The sequence below is a fragment of the Hyperolius riggenbachi genome, chromosome 5 (genome assembly GCF_040937935.1).
Source record: "Hyperolius riggenbachi isolate aHypRig1 chromosome 5, aHypRig1.pri, whole genome shotgun sequence".
Taxonomy (NCBI): domain Eukaryota; kingdom Metazoa; phylum Chordata; class Amphibia; order Anura; family Hyperoliidae; genus Hyperolius; species Hyperolius riggenbachi.
Genome location: NC_090650.1, coordinates 118,114,724 through 118,141,066, shown reverse-complemented (window position 1 = coordinate 118,141,066; position 26,343 = coordinate 118,114,724). Strand labels below are relative to the sequence as shown.

The window sequence follows — 26,343 nt, the reverse complement described above, 5'->3', positions numbered from 1 at the left end:
CTACCAAATTGCTATCTGTATGCCTGACAGGAAATTCCCCTCCCCCTCCAAAGCGATCTCCTTCCTAAATGCCTAAAGGTGGCCTGACACCATACAATTTATTATATTTATTTTCAATTTAAACATTACAATCAGTTTTTATGATTGACTGTAACATTTGACTAGCGTATCACATTTACCCAGTTATGGAAAAAAATGATTGAAAACTGTGAAAAAATTACTTGAGTCTGTAAATCAAGAAATGGACAATCGGTCCCACTCCATTCTATTTTCATAAAAAATGATGAGAAAAATCAGCCACTCTCAGCTAATTCACAGCAGAGCTCCAGCACTCAATAAATTCCCTACAGTTGATATCTGGAGCTCAGCTTTATAATACCTACAGTATATAATAGCTAAGACCTGGTGCTAGTAATCGATATTCAGAGTTTTGCACAGGTATCCAGAGCTCAGGTATATACCGGTAGTATTCAAGCCCTAGCACCCGTTAAATACCTTGAATGGAGCATAGCTATTTAATAGCCAAGTCCTGGGACCCCTGCTGCATAAGCCACATATCTACTTTATAGCCAGTGCCCAAATTTCTGTCCCTAGCACTGTGCCTATTTTGACTGCTTCAATTAATTCAGCCTCTGGGTAGTTAACTGGCTGTACTTTCTCCTTTATAATACATATTTTATGTGTATATTGTTTAATAATTCCAAATATAATATGAATACATTATGCTTGCAAACCTCTGATTATCACTTGTTCTCATTCTTCTGCCATCATTACACATAATTAAGGTTATTTTGAGTACAATAGAGAGTTGTAGTGTAAACTTCCAGATGGCAGTGGATCTCTATTAAAAAGATGTACAGCCAGATGGCCCAAGATCATAGACCAAGCAAAATTAGTACCATAGTTGGCTGCTACATATTATTATGTAGGATCCTGCTGGGTGCTACTGTTGTTTTTGTGGCATAAATATTTTAGTCTGACTGCCTTTTGTTTATGTTTCACAGTGTTATGCATTTCGAGCATTAAGATTTCTCTTTAGCATGGAAAGAAACCGAGATCTCTTCAAAAGGTAAAGTATAGATGCTTAAAATACCACAGTACAAAAAGAATTCAAAGTAAGGATTCTGTAAATAAAATATGATATCCACTTATACTGAAAGGTAAAGTTAAAAGTCTTAAATATTATAAAAGAACAAAGGATAGATAGATAGATAGATAGATAGATAGATAGATAGATAGATAGATAGATAGATAGATAGATAGATAGATAGATAGAGATATTATACAGTATATATTAGAATCGGTTGTGTTCATCAGTATATTTTCTCTCCACAGTATTTTTAATACTTAAAGTAATTTTTGTTTAGTTTAATTGGCATAATATTGTATACAGTATTATAAACCAATGTCTTGTGCATTAGCTGCTGGTTTGACTGGAACAGTTTTTTTGTATTTTATCAACAAAACTTTTTTTATTGAAAGATAAAATATCAACTGCACAGAAGATCAAATAGTACAGCCCTTCTATGAGAAAATAAAGGCACATGAGGTACATAATAGTCAGTAACTAAATAATGCGCAAACAAACAGTCAAAGAAAAAATGCCCTGTGCTAACTAGCTAGGCTAAAGTCACTTATGCAAACAATGACAGGTGTTATCCTTTTTGTTGGTGCACTTGGGACCTGCTTCTCACTGGGTGGATTCGAGGTACTGAAGTGTATGGAGAAAACAAACAAAAAAGAAGCGCTCCAATAGTGCATTATAATTTTTAATGAGGATACGCAATATAAAATTCCACTTACATTTAGGTTTCTTTCAAATCAGCGTGTAGTGGGCTGCCCACGATTGTAACCCTCTACCGCGGTCTGGCCAGGACCCGGTGATGTGACGTTGTTCTTCCACGTTCCGCTGGCTGCTTTGTTGCCAGGAGGGGAACTAGGGGGCGTGACCGCTCACGTAAATGCCTCTAAGTTACTATCAGTTTCTGCGCTTCCTGCGCCTTCATCAGGTCGTGCTGCAACCGATAATCCACATAACTTGTGTGGGAGGAGTATCATTTTTTCCATAGCAAGTTTGTCATGTTTATTTACACTTGCAGTATCAAAAGTTCCCAATACACATACTAAATAGTATTCTAGAAATAACTATTTGATACAACTTGTTTAGACATCTAAAACACCTGTCCAGTATCTAAGAAGTTTTAGGCAATTCCATAACATATTCCAGAACATGTGAATAAGGTTACCATGATCTCTTTTGAATCTAGGGCAATCAGGTGAGGCCAGCTGGCCAGCATCGTATAAGCGTCTAGGAGTATAATGGGTTCTCTGAATAATTTGAGGAACTGTTTTTATGTAGAAAACATTCTATTTGTTGTAGTCATGTTTCCAGTGGCATAGCAATAGGGGATGCAGAGGTTGCGACTGCAACAGGGCCCCTGGACCAGAGAGGTCCTTTAAAGGCCCTGCTTCATCCATCTTATTTGCTTTTCGTTCATGCTATTCTGGTAATGAACACCTCTATATGATTATTGAATAGTAATACTCCTTAACCACTTGCCGACCGCGCACTCATAACGCGCGTCGGCAAAGTGGCAGCTGCAGGACCAGCGACGCAGATCTGCGTCGCCGGCTGCAGGCTAATTAATCAGGAAGCAGCCGCTCGCGCGAGCGGCTGCTTCCTGTCAATTCACGGCGGGGGGCTCCGTGAATAGCCTGCGGGCCGTCGATCGCGGCTCGCAGGCTAAATGTAAACACAAGCGGAAATAATCTGCTTTGTTTACATTTGTACAACGCTGCTAACAGTAGCAGCGTTGTACCAGATCAGCGATCCCTGGCCAATCAGCGGCCGGGGATCGCTGTCACATGACAGGCAGGAGCCTGTTAGAGGCTGCACAGGACAGATCCGTTCCTGTGCAGCCTCCAATCTCCAGGGAAGGGAGGGAGGAGAGGGAGAGGGGGAATCCTGCGGTGGAGGGGGCTTTGAGGTGCCCCCCCCCGCCAGCCACACGCAGGTAGGAGCGATCAGACCCCCCCAGCACATCATCCCCCTAGTGGGGAAAAAAGGGGGGCGATCTGGTCGCTCTGCCTGGTGTTTGATCTGTGCTGGGGGCTGTAGAGCCCACCCAGCACAGATCAGCGAAAACAGCGCTGGTCCTTAAGGGGGGGTAAAGGCTGGGTCATCAAGTGGTTAAAGTGAACCAGAGACGAAGCACTCTTATGTATTTTACCATATATATCAGTGGGAACATTAGAGAAAACACCTACCCTGCTCTAGGTTTCTTCCTTTACTGCCCAGCCTGCTTGTTATCAGCCCTAATAAAATCCCCGACTGAGCATTCAGGCTGGCTTTGCTGTCTCTGCTTCGTCTCTGGTTCACTTTAACTAACTGCTTCCTTACTCTGATTACACCTCTCTTACACTGCAGTTGTCCTGGGTAGCTTTTGGGGCTTCATATTAATGCTTAAGGGGCCCCATGTCAAACTTGCACTGGGGCCCCAAGCTCCTCAACTACGCCACTGAATGTCTCTGCCTGCTAGATAACCAAATTATTGTGCTTGTTAACTTTTGATGGTAGCAAGAGGTTGTTAATGTCAGCAAACACTTTTTGTCACTTGAAACATTGCCAGTAAAAACAGAATATATCATTTGTAATATTTCTTTCAAATAACATAAACATTTCAGAGATATATTTTAGTGCTGCATTTGATAAACCAAAAAAATATAAGATTACTATACACTGGGTTTAATAGAAACATTAAGACTATCTTAACTATCTTAACTATTCATTGTTATTGTGTTAGTTACTTAACCTTACGTGTGTTTAAATAATGCTAATAAGCCGTGTACAATATTTTTTGCCCCAGAAAATGCACTTTTTCTCCCCCAAAAGTGGGGAGAAAAGTCTTATGGTCTGAATAATACAATAATATAAGTACTGCACATATGCTGTCCTCCTGTGTCCCCCTCTTTCCCAGCACGGCATCCTCTTGTGTCCTGCGGCAATGGAGCTGCACTAAATCCCAGCATGCCCCCCCCTCTCCTCCCCCGTACTTGAGATGCACTATGCCCCACTGCACGGCTTAAGCTGCATAATGCTCCACCGAGCAGCTTCAGCATGCTTTGGGTAATTATAGTAACATAAGTTACTGTGCGCTGACTGGAGCCAATGGTCCCGAGGGCAGGACCACGGCTCCGTCAATGGGGCCAATCACTGCACTCTCTACTACTCTGAGAGTGCAGTGATTGTCCCCATTGACGAGCCGTGGTCCCACCCTCGGGACCATCGGCTCCAGCCAGCGCACAGTAACTCGTTACTATAGTTACACACAGCAGGCTGAAGCTGCATAGCAGGGCATAGTGCATCTCAAGAGCTGGGGGGAAGAGGAGGACGCATGCGTGACATAGTACAGGTCTATGGCTGCAGGACACAAACGGATGATGCGCCAGGAAAGAGGGGGACACATAAGGACAGCTTATGTATGGTATGTACCGTATTTGTGGATATGCAAATAGTGGCACAGGAATGAAGAGGACCGTGGAGGACATGGGATCAGAGGGGGACAGAGGAGGACACAGGGTCAGAGGGGGACTGAGGAGGACACGGAGTCAGAAGTACAGAGGAGAACACAGGGTAAAGAGAAGGACTCAGGAGTACAGAGGAGGACACAAGGCAGCACTAAAGGTACAAGGGGGACACATAGGAACACAAGAGATATAAGGGGGACATAACAACTGGGGGGAGATAATCCACAAGATGCACCTGTGCTTTAGACGCACCAGGTTAAGTAAAATTTTAAAAAAATCCTGGTTTTTGTCCTCTAAACCTAGGTGCGTGTTATGGTCAGAAGTGTCTTATGGTCCAAAAATATGGTTGTATTTCTGATTTACACCTCTGCCAATGTTTACATTACAAAAATGAGTCTGCAGGAAGCTGTACACCTGTACTTAAAGGAACTCCAATGAAAATAATGTAATAAAAAAGTGCTTCATTTTTACAATAATTATGTATAAATGATTTAATCAGTGTTTGCCCATTGTAAAATCTTTTAAATCCCTGATTTATATTCTGACATTTATCACATGGTGACATTTTTACTACTGGCAAGTGATGTAGCTGTTGCTTGCTTTTTTGGCAGTTGGAAACAGCTGTAAACAGCTATTTCCCACAATGCAACAGTGATTGAACAGACAGGAAACTGCCAAGAGTACAAGAATTTCTTTGTGGGAGGGGTTTTACCACAATATTAGCCATACAGCGCCCCCTGATGGTCTGTTTGTGAAAAGGAATAGATTTCTCATGTAAAAGGGGGTATCAGCTACTGATTGGGATAAAGTTCAATTCTTGATTGGAGTTTCTCTTTAAGATGCATACACATGCATTGTTTGTGCAACCAATCATGAATTAGTTTTATAATGCAGGTGACACTGCAGGGAAGCAAAAATGTACACATTTATTGGTTTGGTATATTGGGGCAATGTGTACTGTTGCTATGCGAAGTTAAGATTTTCTTATCAGAGCATGTTAAAATGTGATGTTTATTAGGGCAATTTAGAACAAGCAAGTGTCAGTTTTCAGCTTTAAAATGCTTACTTAATTGTTTTAAGGAAGTGGTTTTGTATTATTTAGTGTTAAATTCTAATTTTCTTTGTAACCACTATTATGCTATCCCTGTGTATTCATGTAATAAGAGATGTGCACTGTGTAATGACATTTACTATATTCTTGTATATATGATTTTTCCTTATTTTATGCACATGCAACATCAATAAAGAGATGTTATAAAATGCTTACTTTATTTGTTAAAAGACAACTGTAATGAGAGGGATATGGAGACTGCCATATTTATTTCCTTTTAAACAACACAGTTGCCTGGCAGCCCTGCTGATCTATTTGGCTGCAGTAGTGTCTGAATCTCACCAGAAACAAGCATGCATCTAATCTTGTCAGATCTGACAATAATGTCACAAATGGCTGAACCTCTGCATGCTTGTTCAGAGGCTGTGGCTAAAAGTATTAGGGGCGGAGTATCAACAGGACAGCCAGGCAAGGGGTATTGCTTAAAAGTAAATAAATATGGCAGTCTCCACATACCTCTTGCTACAGTTGTCCATTAAAAAAATGCTTACATTATTGTAAAGTTTGTGTTTTTATATTTGATATTTTAGTTTCTTATTGTGCTGTATCATAAGCTTTTTATAGATCTGTTTTTAGTCTTGTTTAACTGTATCGTTTTAGGTTTTTTCCACCAGATTTGTTTGAGATGTTTATTGACATTGGTCATTACGTTCGAGACATCAGTGCCTATGAAGAGCTTGTGTCTAAATTAAATTCACTACCAGTAAGTGATGTACCTAACATGCTTAAAAGGGGGGAAAAATCAGATATCCTTATTATGAGACCAGAAAATAAATGTCGATTTATGCAATTTCCAGGAAGACGAACTAAAGCAAGTGGCTGATAGCATTGAAGGCATCAATCAAAACAAAACTCCCACCAAATTTATTGGAAACTATGCAATTCTAGATCACCTTGGAAGTGGAGCATTTGGGAGTGTATATAAGGTGAGATTTATTTTATGGTGTTTTAAAATCTGACAGTTGAAGTTTAATCAATGCCTTTATATAGCTCTTTCATTTCTCTTTCAAAGCCAGGCAGACATTGATCAATAAATAATTATGTGTATTAAGGCTGTGTAAGCACAAAACATCTTCATAGATAATATGCAGCAGGATTTGCCATACTTATATCTTAATTGTTGCTTTATACTTCAGTGGATCCTTAGTAACATGGATGTTCTCCAAGATTCTAAAGTCTCTTTTAACCTGATTGCCACCTAACAGTCTAGGCGGATGGTTGTTAAATAAAAATGCAAATGGGTAATTTACTTGAACCTTCTAAAACAATTTTAATTTAAGAGAAAAGGGATAAGAATACAATTCTCCTAACAAAGGAAGCTTTAAAGGGACCCTGAGCAGTAAAAATTAAATTAAACTGGTTCTTACCTGGGGCTTCCTCTAGCCCACCGCAGGCCGCGAGGTACCCCAAAGTCCTCCTAGCTCCTCTCCCAATCCCGTTGGCGGCTCCGGGAGAGGCCTGGCTGGCGGCTCTGTTACCGGCAGGTTGAAGGAGGGCCGGTTCTTCCTGAACCGAGACGCTCCACGTCATCACGCCCACCGCTACGCGAAATTGCGCCAGTCAGCCTGACAGTCCTGCGCATGCGTGGTTCAGAGTTAGAAAACCGCGCATGTGCAGGACTGTCACACCGGCTGGCGCGTAGTGGCGTCCCCGTTCAGGAAGAACCGGCCAACCTTCAACCCGAAACTCGCCGGTAATGGAGCAGCCAGCGGGACTGGGAGAGGCGCCAGGAGGATGCCGGGGGACCTCGCGGCCTACGGTGGGCTGGAGGAAGTCTCAGGTAAGTACTAGTTTCATTTTTTTTTACTGCTCAGGGTCCCTTTAAGATGTGTAATATATGCTAGCAAATGAAAGTCATGCCAAGTTATTTTGCTGAAAGTATTAGAAGCAACTATCATTGTTTATTAGAGAATGATGATATCAGCCTCCATATTCCACTCACTTCAGGTTCCTTATAAAGTTAGGTCGTCACAGGTAATTTATAGTGTTGACTTAAGAGTATGGAGTTCCCCAAAGTTGCAGTAAAGGTATAGGAGTGGCAAAAAGGCACCTGTTAGGACCTTGGGTGAACTTCAAGACAAAAGTCAAATACTTACCTAAGAAGAGGAAAGCCTCAGGATCCTGTAGAGGCTTCCCACACCATCCCCTGGTCCACTGGTGCCAAGCCTGCCCCCCACCCCATAGCAATCTGACAAGCTGTTGTCAGATTCCAAGCTCCTCTTCAAGCACGAGTTTGTCCATACTGCACCTGTACGAGCACAGATGTGCCTGATCAGTAAGCCGGAGCTGCATGTGCATGAGTGGCTCTGTGCTACCTCACAGACATGGCTGTGCTTGTGCATGAAGAGGAGGATGGTCAGGATGTGCAGGAGGGCCCTGAGCAGCGATGGAGATTGGCATGGGAAGCCTCTGAAGGATCCAGAATCGTCCCTCTTCTTTGTTAAGAAATTAACTTCTGATCCGAGGTTCAGCTTGGGTTCTCTTTAAGACCCACTGAAATCTAAAATTTAAGGATGTGGAATGCTCAAAACAGTCTCTTGTGTTTTGTTGAAAGGTATCTGGTGGATGAAATTTTGGGTGATGATCTTTAAGGACCAAGAGGGGAAAAAGGAACAGAGAACTCCAGGAGCACCAAATAGTGTAGTATTTTCAGGCAATGGGATAACAAATGAGACACATACTACTTATGAATCTGGGTTGCTGATAAACAACCATGGTATAAAGCAAGTGGATAATACTGTCTCCATGCGGATATGAAATCTTCTCAGGGATGAGTTGGGTCTAAAAAAGAAATCGCTAGATATGTATCACGGAGGACACCCCTTGGGGGAGGGGAGCACCCAGGCACTCCAAGTCTGTTTGTGCAGCTGCATTAGGATACTGTACTAGAGGCCTGACGAATCATGCAGGTCCTGCGAAACAGTCAAAATAAAATTCATTTCCATACCCTCAGCCTCAGGTATGACTGATTCATTGCCCATTCAGAATAGATTGCTTAATTGCTTACAATCTCCGGGGGCCCTACTCCTAATTTGTGTCCTGTTTTTTGATGCATTTAGTTACAGATTTATATATATATATATATATATATATATATATATATATATATATATATATATATATGCATATAATATTGGTAAACTGTACTTTAAATATTCACGTTAATATCTGTATACCTTATACATTCTGATAAATTGCACTCCCACTGACTTTTATAGAGCCTAGGGATGAGAAGACATTTGTTCATTTCTCTTTAAAAAATTGTTTTTCTGCAGGTCAGAAAGCGCAGCGGGCAGAATCTTTTAGCTTTAAAGGAGATTAATCTGCACAATCCGGCATTCGGTAAAGATAAAAGGGATCGGGAGAGCAGCGCTGAGAACATAGTGTCTGAACTCACAATCATCAGAGAACAGGTGTGTTTCGTCTGCTATGACTCCATCTACATGACTGGCCTTGCTGAGCCGTGCACTGCCTGATAGCTCAGCAGCAGTTGCTATTATATTTTAACTTACACATACGAACCACTACTCAGAAACTCACCTGTTTAACAATGAGAAAATAGCATCTGTTTATATGAGTAAGAATTTCCTCTTTGCTTCTATGTACATAATAATGAATAAGTACTGGCGAACACAGTGAATCCAGCGCAGGAGACTTTGGCGCACAGGGAGTAACTTCGGCGCTGTCAGAAGACGGAGCTGAAGTTACTTTTAAAACACAATAATTCGGCTTCCAGCGATTGCTGGAAGCCAAATTATTTCATTCCCCACCATCCATGGCGACATGGAGGGGGAATAGTATTTAACACAGCCGGGACTTGTGCAGCAGCAGGACCAGCCATAAACCGGCTGTATCCTGCGCCAAAGTCTCCTGCGCCGATACCTCCAGGGATGAGCAGAAACTACGCCAGTGCGAATTTACGCATCGTAGTTCGCATCTACGCATCGTAGTTCGTAGATGAAGTTTCAAAATTACGCTTACGAATTTTCGCGTAGCGAAGTAACGCTACACGTAGCTTACGCCCACTATGCGTAGTTAACAAGTGTATAGCGTAGTGAACTACGAATGCGTTACTCACGTGTAATTTTCCGCGTGTGATTGTATGCTTACAAATTTACGTGTTGGAAAGGGGAATGTACGCATAGAAGAGTTCCCGGTATAAGCATTTAAAGAGGAATTCATGAGTAAAATTTTCTGCATGCGGGCATAAGCATCCGCATACACAACGCTTCGCACTACGCGTAATTGCGTATTTTAACGCGTAGTCTACGAAATGCATACAAAGCGAATATTTGATTTCAAAGCCGTAGTTTGACGAAACGTAATTGCGTAAAACTACGCGAAGTTCCAGCGTAGCGAAGTTGACTGACTACGACCATCCCTGGAAACCTCTCGTACGCAGTACCGGTAGCTTAATATTTCAACAAAGGCTAGTTAGGAATATACATCGTTTTTAAAAAGTAACTCTGCTAATATGTTTTTCATCAAACAACCTTTTGAAACATTATTATCTCATAATTTGTGTTGTGGGTCCTGAGAAAGTGCATACAAGTTTGTGTAAGCAATAATTATTATTTACATAAGGAACGTTAATGGACCACAAGTAAGTCAAGGGGGCTAAATGATTTTCCCTGTATATTGGTTCCCTACATGCCTTTCTATAACCTCCAGTTATTCCTAATTTACCTAGATTGACAGATCTGTCATGGATTAGCATGGGCAGCGAGCAATCTGCCAATTTTATCTAGATCAAGATTTAATAGGGCCCATGGTGTAAGTAGATTGTTCCCAGTAGTGTGTATAGACCATTCCCAGTTCCTAGTGAAAAAGAAAGTGATTGCTTACTTGCCTTTTTAAAGTGAACTCGAGGTGAGAGTGATATGGGCTGCCATATTTATTTTCTTTTAAACAATACAAGTCGCCGGGCAGCCCTGCTAATCTATTTGGCTGTAGTAGTGTCTGAATCAAACTAGAAACAAGCATGCAGCTAATCTTGTCAGCTCTGACAATATTGTCGGAAACACCTGATCTCCATATGCTTGTTCAATGCCTATGGCTGAAAGGATTAGAGGCAGGGGATCAGCAGGACAGCTAGGCAATTGGTATTGCTTAAAAAGAAATAAATATGGAAGCCTCTACATACCTCTCACCTCTTTAAAGTGAACATGTCCAACTATTTATGAAGTGAGACCCAGGCCTGAGCTGTACATTGGACCTGCCACTTCTTCCCTCCCTTAGCTGCTCCCACTGACCAACTGTCATCTGACTGTATTCATGTGATGTTGGTAACATGATTAATGACACTGGACACACGTCTAGTCACAGCTGGCCAATGGGAGAAGCTAAGTAAAGATGAAAGGGTTGGGCACAATCAACTTCGCAGACTTGGGTGTCACACCACAAAACAGATTACCACAGGTTCACTTGAGAAGCCATATGTAGGGAGGATCAATGACTTGCAAATAATTGTTGAGACAGACTCATACACATTTTCTATGCAAATGTATACAGCTTGAAAAAGCACCAATCAGATCTTACATGAAATTCAATCCATTGTTCTATAGTCAACCTGTTTACATTTGCATAGAAAATTTGTGGGCTTTTGCATTGAATTATCTCATTGACCATCATCCCTACTCATCAGTAGAGATGATATGTTTTTCATTCTGAATTTATTATGTAGGCAAATCCAAGATGTGCAATGCATTGCCACAGGAAGTAGTCATGGCAAATTCTATATTTGCATATAAAGGGAAAAAAAGGTTTTTACTCTGCGCTATAAAGAGGGCTTAGTTGCATACCTTGCGTTGAAAGACATCCATGGCCATAATTATTATTATTAATAATTATTAATATAATTATAATTCATCCAGGGATTTTATCTGATTGCCATCTGTAGTCGGGAAGGATTTTTTTCCCTTTTGGGGCTAATTGGACCATGCCTTGTAAGGGTTTTTTTGTCTTCCTCTGGATCAACAGGGATATGTGAGGGAGCAGGCTGGTGTTGAACGTATGTATTTTTTCAACCCAAATAACTATGTAGCTATGTAAGAAGGATAAAAGAGGAAATGATATATTATGTCTTTTTTCGTGACAAGAAAAACATTAGAGACACCCACAGTTTTTCTGATTAGAGACTTGACAAATGTATGTCTAAAGAGAAACCAAGACATTGAGTAAGCAGTTGGCTGACGGTGTAATGGTTAAGGGCTCTGCCTCTGACACAGGAGACCAGGGTTCGAATCTCGGCTCTGCCTGTTCAGTAAGCCAGCACTAATTCAGTAGGAGACCTTTGGCAAGTCTCCCTTACACTGCTACTGCCAATAGAGCGCGCCCTAGTGGCTGCTGCTCTGCTCTGGCGCTTTGAGTCCGCAAGGAGAAAAGCGCAATACAAATGTTATTTGTCTTGTCTTGTCTAATCAGTGGCACCTGTTATGGATAAAATGTTTGAAAATATTAAGAGGGGAAGGGAAAACCACTGACCTCCTGGTAGAGCAGACACTGTTGTACCAGAAGTGTTTTTCTCATTCTCAGACATAGTACATCAACAGTAGCTCCCATCTATCTTTTTATCATCATTGTTTTTCCAGGGTTTACATGACTCCTTTAGCCTGACTATTGGAAACTAGTGTCTCTTTAGTTACTGTCATCATGGGCTTGTTTCCATCTGCACGATTTTAGCCGCACTTTTGGAAATGCAGCACAATTCGCAATCACGAGGACATCAGAAATGCATAGACTGCACTGTCTGATGTTTCCACACATGCGTTGCGATTTACTGCGGAATCAGAACACATGGTTGCATGCATTTCAGCACGTTGTTCGGCAATTCCTTTTGTTACAAATCTGTAAGAATCACAATGCAACGCAGAGCCGTGCGTCACCACGGTCACCTGCGCTGTAAGTGGAAACAAGGCCTAACTAACATTTACAGGCTAGTCAGGAATGATCAATGTTACTTTTGTGAGAACTCATACGTGAGAAGCTGATTATCTCTGCTCAAGTACTGACTATTACCTGGGCGTAAGACTATCTCCTCCGATGTTGCCTTGCAGTGCTAGGGTTCCCGGTTCAAATATAGGTCAGGACACTATCTGGATGAGGTTAGTATATTTTTCCTGTCTTTCTGGGCACTCTAGTTTTATTTCCCAAAAACATATTGCTGGTAAAATAACTGACTTCCAGCCCTCTCTGACAATAGGCGATAGAGAGGTTAGGGGTATTGCTACAGGGAAGCAGCCATTGTGACTGCAGGGCAGCCCAGAGCTATAAAGGAGGTGCAATTACTACTTCACTCCCACTGATAAATGATCCATCCTTCAGATCAGGTGTTTTTGGGACTACATTTGTTATGGGTGTGAAGATGTCCAAACCGGTTTTATGACCCCTGCAGGTTGTGAGGGTCGCCAGGGGTAGGCAAGGGAAATGGTGTAAACACTGGAGGGCCCCATCAAAGGTTTGCTTTGGAGGGAGCCATGATTTGTAGTTATGCCCCTGGTAGAGGTTAGATTGTGTGCTCCTCTGAGGGAGAGCTAGTGACCATGGACTATAAAGCATTACAGAAGATGTCAGCACTATATTAATATACAATAATGTACATATTATTCTAAGACTACTATTATCTACTATTCTCTACTCCTTGGCTCCCTTATGCAGCCGCCAGGTAGCTGTAATAATGAACTAATGATAGCTAACCTGCTGATGAGGAGCATATCAATATGTCTCACAATTAAATAGAACAAACTCAGAGCGAAAGCTGAAACTACACTAACTGTTTGCAGCATTGGTTAGGCTTCCTTGAAAACATCTGATGATGTCAAACAAAGGCATATGACCCTGTCAGGTACAGTGACTTTGTAGGACGAGATCCCCGCACTTTGGTTAGCCCAATAGGCTGTCTGTCGCTTGACAAGCAGCCTATTGGGCCAAAGTGCAGGGATCTCGTCTACAAAGTGACTTAACCCCCAAGTCAGCTAGCTAATTGTACAAGCTGTTAGTAGGTACTTCTCCTGTCTGGCTCTCGGGAAAATTGCTGATGTTGCTGAAACCCAAGAGAAGCTGAAGACATGTCTGACACTTCCACTGCCCGGAGGATAAACTGTGTACATATCACCATGGCAACAGGGACATGAGCCCTCTGCTGCACATGCACACTATCCCAGTTTGAAACATATTGTATGGCTCTCACAGAAATACATTTTAAAATATGTGGCGTTTATGGGTCTCTCAGCTAAAAAGGCTCCTGACCCCTGGTGTAGCCAGTATCTTCCTTCACTGGGTATATCAAATCAGTACATTTACAATGACTCTGTTTTTCGAACAGAGTCACTGAATGACTGAGGCCATGGTATACTTTCACTACTATCCATCTCTCACCTTGTGGAGCTAGATATCCATTTAATTCAGGAGTACTGAGGCACTTTCATGTACAAGGTGCTAATAACTAGCTTTCCCAGATAACAGTCCAACCTCTCTGACAGCAGTTAAGATGAACATGGTCCTATAACTGTGTCAGTGCTGGCATTGGACTGACTTAGCAGGATTCTTTTAGAAGCAACCTTTTGAGCACAGAGGTTGAACTCAAGTGCTTGAGGGCCATAAGCACGCCCGTGGGCAGAGAAATGGGTTTTTATTTGATGAACCACACCTTTCCCTATTCAGTCCCATTAATTCATTTAAGCTGTGCCAAAAATGTGTGAAGACCTCAGCCCTTGATTACTGGAGTGGAGTTTGACATCCCTGCCTGGAAAAAGAAACCAAGCTTGGAATGTGTTTTTTACTTGGTTTGCCAGGCAGCGTTCCTGCACCAGTAGGTTGCAGGTTGCAGTAGGCAATCAGGCCATAATCTGTAAAAGCAGCCATCAGGAGACCATGCAATACTACAATGATTTTTGGATCCTACAGGAGAAAAGAGTGTTGCAAATGTTTTTTATTGTCTATCTGCTTAATAAAGGGTCAAGAAAGTTAAGCAAACTTGAATCAAATTTTATTAAAACCACATAATCGTAGATTAACATCAGTGACAATGGTATGCCTATATTTGCAGTTGTTCCAGTGATTGGACTTAATGTCACTAGTAGGTGATAGTGTGGGTAAAGGGAAATGAGCTTCTGACCTACCCTATTGGTCAATGAATCCATCTGCTGAAGGCAAAAGATACCAATTACATCCAGGCAACTAACATTTTTCTAAAAAGAGGCAGGGATGGCAGCCCATATTCATTCAAGTTTAGGTATCCTTTAAGAGTAATTCATGTGTATTTGTTGTTGCTGTTCTCTGAGTCTTAATTTAGTAACTTACTTTATTGTCTTGCAGCTCTGCCATCCTAACATTGTTCGCTACTATCGAACATTTCTAGAGAGTGAGTAAAGTATTTTGTTAGTTATCGTGCATATTTGTTTTTATTAGATGTATTTCCTTTACAAAGTTGCTCCTGTCAAGCTATTTTTCTTATTTCAAATAAAAGTTGTATAAAACTCACTGTGGTGTTTCCCTGCACAACTAGCTGGTGGCTATTGCTAACAGTAAAGAGAGCTCTTCAAGTTACACCACACTTAAATCAATCCAAATTAGAATTAGTATCTCCCAGACCTATCTGGGCATATTTCAGACTTAATGAGACTCCGTAACAAAAATTGCATCCTGTTTTTTATCATCCTACAAGTTCCAAAAGCTATTCTAATGTGTTCTGGCTTACTGCAGCACGTTCTACTATCACCATCTCTGTAATAAATCAACTTATCTCTCTCTTGTCAGACTTGTCAGGCTGTGTCTGGAAGGCTGCCAAGTTCTTCAGTGTTGTGGTTCTGTGATGCATCTCCCTCCTCCAGGCCCCTCTCTGCACACTGCCTGTGTATTATTTAGATTAGTGCAGCTTCTCTCTGCTCTATTATCTTTTACAAGCTGGATAAATCGTCCTCTGAGCTGGCTGGGCTTTCACATACTGAAGAATTACATACAGGCACAGCTGTCTGCACTCTGCAGGAAGAAACAGCCTGACACTTCAGTGGAAGATAGCTGCAGAGGGAAAGAAGCACACAAATGATCTCTTGAGATTAAAAAGGAAGGGTGTATACAGCCTGCTTGTGCATGGATGTATTTTCTATGTGTGGACATGCTGTACATCAACCTACTTCCTGTTTTGGTGGCCATTTTGTTTGTTTATAAACAAACTTTTTAAAACTGTTTTTAACCACTTTTAATGCGGCGGGGAGCGGCGAAATTGTGACAGAGGGTAATAGGAGATGTCCCCTAACGCACTGGTATGTTTACTTTTGTGCGATTTTAACAATACAGATTCTCTTTAATACTGGCGAAATGTGTTGTACAATATATACCAGTAAAGGCTTTTGTTGTCTGTCAGTCATTGCTGAAGATATGCCTCCTTTTCACCTTTTCATTATAAACAGTTGTAAGGAAAAAAGCTAAAACTGTTTGGAGGTTTCCTAAAACTGTAACAATTTTTTTTAACTAAAAACAATAACATTGAGTTTAGGGTATGACTTACTTCTAAAAAAAAATACATAGTCTGCAGGCTTGCTTTATGGTGCCCACATATGATACAATCTTTTTATCTAATCTTACCAAACCTGTGTAGTAGAAGGGTAAAGTTAGTGAATATACTTTGAATGAATACTCTCCATAGTCCCATATATTACATTGAAATCGTAAGATTGGGCCAAAAAGACTGTATCATTAGTGGGCACCTTTTAACACACTTAAGTGAGTATAATCATTCATGCATTTTTTCCCTATGACCCTATTTACTACACTAGATTTCCCCTCATTTTAAGTATTCTCCATTTCCACTACCCACCACTCATTTTGGACCTTTCTTGACCTGCTGTATTTCTTATGGGAGCCACTTTCCATTTTAGTGTCAGAGGCAGTTGAGGAAAAAGTGTTCTTTCTGTTGTCCAGTTTGTCAACTTCAGATTTTGGATTTTCACTTTCCTAAAAAAAAAAAAACTAAAAGGAAGGTCCTTTTTGTTCATTGGTGGTGTGAAGCATCAGCAGCGCATGAGTTGATTAAGGGTTTAAAGGGAATCTGAAGGGAAAAAATTGCCCCTATGAGGTAACTACCTTGGTAGAGGGAAATTTCTAGTGTACTGCACAGGCAGCCAAATGTAAATATTTTGTTTGTTCTGGGGTGCGAACATTGGATCACCTCTGCTGAGCGTTACAGATTCTCTTTAATGTCTTTACTTGTCCCATAGATGATAAGCTCTACATAGTTATGGAGCTAATTGAAGGCGCATCGCTGGGAGAACATTTTAAGTCCCTCAAAGAGAAAAAACAGCAGTTTACAGAAGAACGACTCTGGCACATATTTATTCAGGTAAACACATAAATAAATAATGCAACAACTATCTCTTCCTGAAAGTGTATGCCTAGTGCTACTGTTCAAGTTAAATTCATCCCAGTCATATGGTTGATCAGAACAAAATAGTAGAGATGTTCGGTATATTTAGGAAGCTTGGTGGGTTATAATGTATAACGCCAGTCTGTTAATCAGTTGCCAGGGATGAGCTGGGTGTCTGGCAACCTCTGTTAGGGCTGGTGCACACCAGAGCGGTTCTGGAGCGTTTTTTTTAAAACGCTTGCAGGGGGAAAACCGCTTGGCTTATGAAAGTGAATGGGATGGAGGTTGCAGCATTTTTTAGATTTCTGAGGCATTTCTGCCTCAATGTTAAAGTATAGGAAAGTGGAAACCATTCTGAAAAACGCTAGATCAGAGCGGATTTCCAGGCGTTTTTGTTACAGAAGCTGTTCAGTAACAGCTTTACTGTAACAATATTTGAAATGTGCTACACAAAAACGCTCCAAAAACCGCTAGGCATGTTTAGAAAACATGCCTAGAATAGCTCTGAAATCTGCTTCAAAAACCTCTAGCATTTTGCAGATCTGCTAGAGGTTTTTGGTGTGTAGTTTGTGCACTAGGCCTTAAAGTGGATCCGAGATAAACTTTTACTCATTGCATAATTGTGTTCCTTTTATATAGTTTATAGGGTATTCCTCAAGCCAAATACTTTTTTTTTGTTTTAATATACTAATTCGCTATAAACTAAACAAGCCTCACCCACAGCTTCTCCAGAGATTCTTGGCACTGTAGCAAGGGCTTATGGGAGCTCAGTCTGGGCAGGAGGAGGAGAAGGTTACTAGCCAGAGATTTCAGAGGCATCGGGGAGGAGGGAAGGGGGAAAAGGGAGTGAATTTGTCACAGGCTGAGGGCTGGAGATGCTATCAACTTTCCTGTGTGTAATGTGACGAGCAGAACATGTCTGCCCTCATTGTATCACAGGAATAAATGATCATAAACTGTTGAAGCTGTTTGCAGCTAGATTTACTGTGTAAACTATTTAAACTTTAGATAAGATATATAGAAAAGTTACTTATTAGAGTTAGTTTTTCATCTCAGATCCGCTTTAATCATCTTGGTGGTGTCAGGAATCCTACTGGCCCCCTAGATCACAGTGTATGTGCCTAACCCATGCCCTATAAAAAAAAAGCTATGATCCAGCATCTATTTCAGAGTTGTGTGTGTAGCTATTCAGGTTACTCAGTCATGCAGAGAAGTTAGATAGTGAGCTAGCAGTAGAGGAAGACTTATAATTGTGTGGACAGAGTAGCTTAGTGTACTTGCAATATTTCAAACTTAATTCAAGCAGGGTCTGTATCAGGCAGTGCAGACATAGTTGTATAGTAAAACAGTAATTCATCATCATATTGCTTATTCCTGTCAATATGGCTCACAGTAACACATTATTTGCAAGTGCGTCATATTACGGCATTGCTGCTATTCTGCATATTATAGATCTAACTATTCAGTGTCCATCATCGTTGCATTGTACAGCCTGTCAGTAGGGCTTATGCTACCAGGTTACAACTGCAACAATTACAGGAAGCATTGGGCAGCACTGCTGCTATTCTGCACATTGTCACTCCAGCTTTGTGCTGCTTGTCAGATGGACTTATTATACTACATTTCCAGTTCAACTGTGATACCACTGTAAAAAAATAAATAATTGCTTCAATTTTTAATCAGAATCTTTTGCTTATTATCTTTATTCAAGTTATTGTTAGCATTGTTAAATACTCTAGTTAGTGTTTATGTGTTTGTAGTCACAGCCTATCCAGGTATAAGATATGTGAAGATTTGCTGAGTGTCTTATTTCCAACTGTATTGTTTTCAATAGAAAGAAAGAAAAACAATTTGTACCAGTTTGGGATCACTGTTTTTTTCACACTGGATCCTGTTATATAGGGGTGTGTGTAGTATGCTTAGTGTCTCACCTTCAAGTGTTGCTGTAAAAAAAAGTGTGTTTTTTTGTAACACATTAATACTTGAGAACAGTATACCTTTTTAGATACATCAAAAGGAAGAGGCTGTAGTGGCAAGGGTAGGGGTGGTAGAAGCAGAAAACAGGACCAGCCAGAGGGAGCAGATCAATACATGGCATAGAGATGCCCCCTCAACACTTTCTGTATCATTGATTTTGGTGATGACAAAGAGGTAGATGATGAGACGTGACCGAACATGAGGTAAATTCCTGAACCAGCACAATGGCGGGAAGGGAAAGAAGGAAGAGGATGTTGCATAGCTGCAAAGTCATGGGATCCAAAAAAGAACAGGACCTCTGCTATCTAGGATTTTTTTTGAAACCTCAACTTCTTAGCAAAACTGTGGTTGTTTGTAAGATCTGTCAGCAGCACTTAAACAGGACATTAGATTACTTAGCTCCACCAGCATGAGTAATCATATGAGGATTCCCCACACAGCTGAATCTTTCCAGAAAAAAAAAAGCTGGCCCAACTTTCTTTCTCCCCCATTGCTGAGCTGCATATTTCTCCCCTCTCTCCCCTGCCACAGGGGAATAGGCATTCAGATACAGAAGTGTTATATCCTGAAAGGCACTGTGACCTTGGATGTGGCAACAAGGAGAGGGAAGTGGTAGTTTTATACAGTATGAGGAGGAGGCATTTGATCTAACAGCATTTGAATCCCTGGACCAACAAAACACCAAGCAGGGGAACGAGTACGTTGCACAGTAGCAATATTCTCACTTGGGAAGTAGGGTAGCCAATTACAGGACCTTCTGGGCTTTCTGTTTTCAGATGGTTTGTGAAGAAATGTCATTGTGAATATTACTTCCTTCTTTTTTGCAGTTATGTTTAGCACTGCGATATTTGCACAAAGAAAAACTGATTGTTCACAGAGACCTGTCGCCGAACAATATCATGCTGGGAGAAAGAGATAAAGTAACTGTCAGTAAGTAGCCATGCATGCTAATAAATCATTCCATAGTTTTAATTCTGGTTACACTCATGGTCCAGCCTAGCAACAGCAAGCCAACTCCTTGTATAAAGAGAGAATATTATTGCCCAGCTTGTACTCTGAAATGGACATGTGTGTCTAACATAAGTAAAAAACAAAAAACAAGACTAAAAACACTTGCAGAACCTGTATTCAGACAGATAATACATAACTTCAGTAGTCCGATAAATAAGAAAATTGAAAGTTCTGCCCTCTTGCTCACCATTTACCTATATTATACTTGAAAATGACTTCTGCTAATATTATTCCTTCCAAGAAAGGCACCTAACAGCTGCCTATTCCCACCACCACTAGTGTAGATGTGATGGGTAATTTTCTTTTTTGTTAAAATTTCAGTCACTATTTGAAGATGTAATACCTTTAATGTAACTCTTTTAAAAAAGATTTAAAATTACTTAAATTATTATTATTATTATTTTTGGGGGGGGGGGGGGGGTGGGGGGCAGTGTTAAATTAGCTTATCTTCAGCGGTTGCTCCATAGCTCCCATCTCCACAATGGCATCTATCTTGCAGCTGTCAATGCCGCAAAGCAAAGTTTCAAAGTGCCACTAGTGTATGCTGGAAAATATGTCAACTGTGTCATTTCCAGGACGCTGGTGCATGCTGGGAGATGAGCGTCCCCAGCTGCTGGTGCATGCCGTGAGATGTAGTAATAAAAAAACATTAAAAATTTAACTTCCCAGCATGGTACTATGGGCCGGGGTCAATAATCTCCCGCCATGCATCAATGGCTAGGAATGCCACATCTCCCAGCATACACTTGTGCCCCCCCTACACACACACACACATGCAGCAAACATCATTTATGAACACATTTGTAGCAAAAGCCATAGGAGCTGCTATGGGGACCTGGAGCAGAGTGTACCCAGCTGGTACTTGATGTATTAAAGAGAATCTGTATTGTTAAAATCGCTCAAAAGTAAACATACCAGTGCGTTAGGGGACATCTCCTATTACCCTCTGTCACAATTTCGCCGCTCCTCGCCGCATTAAAAATGGTTAAAAACAGTTTTAAAAAGTTTGTTTGTAAACAAACAAAATGGCCACCAAAACAGGAAGTAGGTTGATGTACAGTATGTCCACACATACAAAAAATACATCCATACACAAGCAGGCTGTATACAGCCTTCCTTTTGAATCTAAAGAGATCATTTGTGTGTTTTTTTCCCTCATGCACTGAAGTTTCAGGCTGCTCTTTTCTTCCTGCAAACAGCTTTGCCCTTGTTTGTAATTCCTCAGTATGTGTAAGCCCAGCCAGCTAAGAGGACAATTTATCCAGCTTGTAAAAGATAAGAGAGAAGAGAGAAGCTGCTCGAATCTAAATAATACACAGGCAGTGTGCAGAGAGGGGCCTGGAAGGGTGAGTTCATAGCAGAACCACAACACTGAAGAACTTGGCAGCCTTCCAGACACAGGCCAACAAGTCTGACAGGGGAAAGATACATTGATTTATTACAGAGACTGTGATAGCAGAAAGTGCTGCAGTTAGCCAGAACACATTAGAATAGCTTTTGGAACTTGTAGGATGATAAAAAACAGGATGCAATTTTTGTTACGGAGTCTCTTTAACTTTCTTGTGTTCGTCCACCATCTGACTATGTCTCGGTGTCCATGGACAATTTGCAGTGTAGATTGCATGAGAATGTAAATTGCTTATCCATAGGGTAGGGGCAGGTGGCATTGCTCAAGAGTGCCTATATCTAATGGCCCCATGAAAATTCTGCTATGCGGCCCCATAATCTTTAGCTATGCCACTGTACAAACCTCCCGATCCGCCGCATTGTCGTGGACTCCTTGCCTTGTCCCCCTGTGTGGTCCGCCTGTCGCCCCGCATGTCTCCGCTCCCCCATGGCAACAATGACAGCAGAGCAACTCACCTTCCTATGGATTCCAGCGCTGTGTGGTCCTCCGCCTCCAGCATGTCAGCACTACACCTGTAAAAGAAAAGTTTGCTGCAGAGCGGCTCACCTATCCAGCGGCAACGATCTGCAGACCTTTCCAGTACTGCGCGGCTTCCCCTAGTGACAGCTCCTGTGAATGACTCATTGAGTCATGGGGAATGACTCATTGAATCATTAACAGGAGCTGTCAGTAGGGGAGCCGCCCTCTAAACCGACTCAATGAGTCATTCACAGGAGCAGTCACTAGGGGAAGCCGCACGGTAGGTGAGCCACTCTGCAGCTAACTTTTCTTTTACAGGTGTAGCGCTGTCATGCTGGAGGCGGAGGACCACACAGCGGACCACACAGCGCTGGAATCCATAGGAAGGTGAGTTGCTCTGCCGTAATTTTTGACAAAAGGGAGCGGAGGCATGGAAGGGGGAGGGACCACACATGCGACTGGGGGACCACACGGGGGGGTGAAGGGGACACAGAAACACACACAACGGGGGCAGGAGGGGACACAGACAGACACACACAAGGGGGCTGGAGGACCACACAGGGGGCTGGAGGACATACACACACAGGACAGGAGGGGACACAAGGGGCTGGAGAACCACACAGGGTGGCTGGATAGGGATGACAAACACAGGAGGACAGAAAGGGACACATAGTGGACACCGGAGGACAGTGGGGGAGAACATGTACAAGACGCTCTTAGAACATGGACGCACCAAGTTTAGTATATACTGTATACATTTTTTCCCCCTGATTTTTGCCCTCTAAACCGAGGTGCATCTTATATTCCAGAGCGTCTTATATTCCGAAAAATACGGTAACTATTTTATCCATGTTTTCTCCTAGGACCTAGGTGATATGTTCACACCTTGTCATAAAATGCTTTTTAAGTAACCAGCAAGCTAGGAAATACTCAAAATAATGGGCGACACAATACAATACTTTTTTTACCGACTTTTGGTATCTTTTTAATTGAAATGTGCTTTAAAGTTATTTTAAACAGGATATGAAAAATGATATCCTAGGAGAAACTGTGTATTGCATCGGGCCTCCTACCTCTTCAGATTACCAGAGCTTTAGGGCTAGTTCACAGTGCTCAGTTACGTTGCAGACAGGCCCGGATTTACATCACAGGAGCCTATAGGCACAGATGTTCTGGCACCTTAGACTTCACCTTCCACGAACTTACAAAGCCTCACTGAACCGCACCACAATTGTGCTGACTGGCCAGACTGTCACTTCTCCCTTACTTCCCTGTCCAATGTAGGTAGCCACAGGTGTCCATTAATACTAAGTGTACCTTTGCTCTGGCTACCTATTACTAAGTAGCTAGAGGTGCCACCAGGTATTAGGTAGCTAGAAGTGCCCCCTGACTGAAGGGAAATCTTGTCAGTGGAATTGCGAGAGTTGGGTGAGTAACCTCTCATTTATGCACCATTTGGGACTCTGCATAGGGAAGGTGGGAGGCACTCGAGGAGGGGAGTGAGCCAACTTTCCGAGCCTACAGTGACTTATGGTAAAAACAATTCTACATGTCAACTCACTGCCCATACAATTCTCTGGGCCTGATCACAGTACTGCAATGTAACGGAACACATTATTCTAACTCACTGCATGCAGGCTCTGTATTAAAGTCTATGTCCAGCCTCCATTCCAGTTCACACTCATTATAACGTGTGCATTGTACAACTGACCACTGTGAATCCAACCTTACTGACATTCTTTGCATTTATTTCACCCAATTGTCCCTAATAGGCAGATCTTTTCAGCAAGTGCAGCTCCTTTATACTCAGAGTTGCATTCCTTCTACCTTTTGCATACTCTTGCAAGCTCGATTAGGCACTGTCCGCTTCTCCAGTTGTGTGATTGCTTGTGCTTTTACTTCCAATAAATGTGACAAAGATCTACACGTTTAAGATCTGAAGTAACAGAAATGCTTATGACAGTATTTTGACGTTTTCTTTATTTCAGAAGCTATCAGTTACAAACTAGACAAAAACTGTTTTTTTATATCAGCTCTTCATAGAAGTGACAGTGAAATCTGAACTGATGGATCATATGAAAACATGTAGAGGCCCTAAGTACTAATAAGCTTTCAATTTGCACACAGTATGAACAGAAGTTAATCCCTGCTGCTGTGTGTTAATTCTAAACAAATTGTAACTTTTTCTGGTGAAAGGTGTTCTTCAATCCTTTATTAAAATGTCATTCTCTTTCCTTGCCACTATGTGGCACTGTTGTTTTTCTCATACAATATTCAAAATCACTGTGATTCTTTATTCTGGTTAGAAGTACGGATGACTTTGTGCGCTATACTAGCCTTGCTTTTCTCCTTTCTTCACATTACCTGAATCGTGTGTTCTTTTTTTTTTTCTACAAACAAAAAACAGTCATTTTGGTTAAATCTGTTTTTGTATTAATATTTATTTATTATTAATCCATTCATAGAAAACAGTTACCTAAATCTATTAAGTATTACCTGTTCACAGAGAGGTGCTAATAATAATCTGTCCCAGACGAACATCCAAAAAAAGCCCTTGGCATTCATATTATCATTTATTTGGTTTTCCAGAAATTAATACAAGCAGCATTGGGTAAAAAACTGTTTCAGTTTCTAGAGCATCTTATTAGTATACTGGTTAAAGGACAGGTGCAATACTTTTGTACCTGCGCAGAAAGCTCCATGTCACATGAGCGCGATCGCAGGCACAGTAGATGCTGACCTGGTGATGTCGGCATCTGAATGGAGGGGATACCAGGACACTGGAGTTGCAGCGAGGGACATATCGGCTGCCAGGGGCTGGAGGAAGCCCCATTTTTTATTTTTCTTCGCACCTGTCCTTTAAAGGGGAACTGAAGAGAGAGGTATATGGAGGCTGCCATGTTTATTTCCTTTTAAGCAATACCTGTTGCCTGGCAGCCCTGCTGATCCTCTGCCTCTAATACTATTAGCCATAGCCCCTGAACAAGCATGCAGCAGATCAGGTGTTTCAGACTTTAAAGTCAGCTCTGACAAGACTAGCTGCATGCTTGTTTCTGGTGTTATTCAGATACTACTGCAGACAAATAGACCAGCAGGGCTGCCAGGCAACTGGTATTGATTAAAAGGAAATAAATATGGCAGACTCCGTATACCTCTTACTTCAGTTTCCCTTTAAGAGCACTGCCTTTGATATAGGAGACCAGGGTTCAAATCCTGGCTAAGGTCAGTACCTATTCAGTAAGGCATCCAAGGCTAGACTCCCTAACACTGCAGGGTGGTCTATTGAGCACGTCTCAGTGGCTGCAGCTCTTAAAGGGAACTGAGCACATTCTCCTTCAATGGAATCTCTGCTGGCATAGAAGCTGCCATGTTCCCCCCTCCCCTTCTCACATTCCTTATTTACAGAAGTCAGAAATGCTATCTTGACACATTGACACAAACTCGGTCTTTAAAGAAACAGTCCTAATTACTACCCCCTTTGTTGTCTAATAGCATTGTTTACCTCTTGGTAATTAGCCCAATAAAACAATTAGGAACCTGAAAGCTCTGCGGCTGGGGACGGCCGGGCAGCCCTGCTGAAACAGGGTAATTAATCTACTTTGAATGTAAAATACAAGGTAAAATGAAAGTTTATTTTAATAATGAAACAGATTGCCGGCATGCATTTTTCATGTGCTATAGAAATGTCCTGAATGATAAAAAAAGGTGCTCGGTTCACTTTAAAGGGCTTTGAGTCTGACAGGAGAAAAGTGCTATACAAATGTTCAGATTATTATTATTATTAGTCTGCTTATTCTCTAATAACTGAACAGGGTGAATATGAGATACATGTCCAGCTGGGACTGGGGCATATTCACAAAGGTCTGGTAAAATGACTATATGCACATAGCACATTATTAAAGAGATCAATAAAACCCTCCTCTCTTATTTTCTTTTATCTCCATTCTCCTTTTTTCATCTATACGAATATATAGTTTTTGGTTCACAACTGTGCACTTGCTCACATCTGTCCTCTGGCATTTTCTTCCGTGTAGTTCATTTATCATCTTACATTTTCTGTAATTCTCATTTCTTCTTTTTTCTTCTGTTCTTCTGCTCTTTTCTTCTTCAGCGGTTATAGGAAATTGCCGCCTGCTGTGTGTTCTCCCCACATCATGCTGCAATACTAATCAGTATATTTCATATGAAGTGATCAAAAGGAATGTTCAGCAGCAAATGACAAAAATGCTAATAATTTCCTGTTGGTGGCTTACAGTACTCAAATATAACGCCAACCTTGTATAGAAGTCGACCCGAATATTTGAGCCTCTTAAAGCGGTATAAAACTCATAGACATAATATTCAATAAAAACATGTATTCCTACTTTTTATATCCCATACAGTTATCATATTTGTTTTTGTGCATAAGTATTATTATTCATTTAGAATTGACAAGTTCCCAATGTACAATTGTTTTGTTCTGAGAGCTGCCATTGCATTTTATTCATA

General features: G+C 41.4%; 1 protein-coding gene across 6 annotated transcripts in view; it reads left to right on the top strand.

Annotated features, from left to right (window-relative positions):
• Window positions 1–26,343, top strand: part of NEK10 (NIMA related kinase 10) — a 357,380-nt gene that overhangs the window by 137,282 nt on the left and 193,755 nt on the right. For 5 of the 6 annotated variants that reach the window (XM_068236184.1, XM_068236182.1, XM_068236181.1 and 2 more), the window contains exons 16-22: window positions 1,005–1,069; window positions 6,239–6,341; window positions 6,436–6,564; window positions 8,914–9,051; window positions 14,954–14,999; window positions 16,855–16,976; window positions 19,805–19,907. In XM_068236184.1, the coding sequence (XP_068092285.1) occupies window positions 1,005–1,069; window positions 6,239–6,341; window positions 6,436–6,564; window positions 8,914–9,051; window positions 14,954–14,999; window positions 16,855–16,976; window positions 19,805–19,907 (706 nt within the window). The remainder of the gene's footprint in view (window positions 1–1,004; window positions 1,070–6,238; window positions 6,342–6,435; window positions 6,565–8,913; window positions 9,052–14,953; window positions 15,000–16,854; window positions 16,977–19,804; window positions 19,908–26,343) is intronic. The other variant, XM_068236186.1, reaches the window with a different exon arrangement.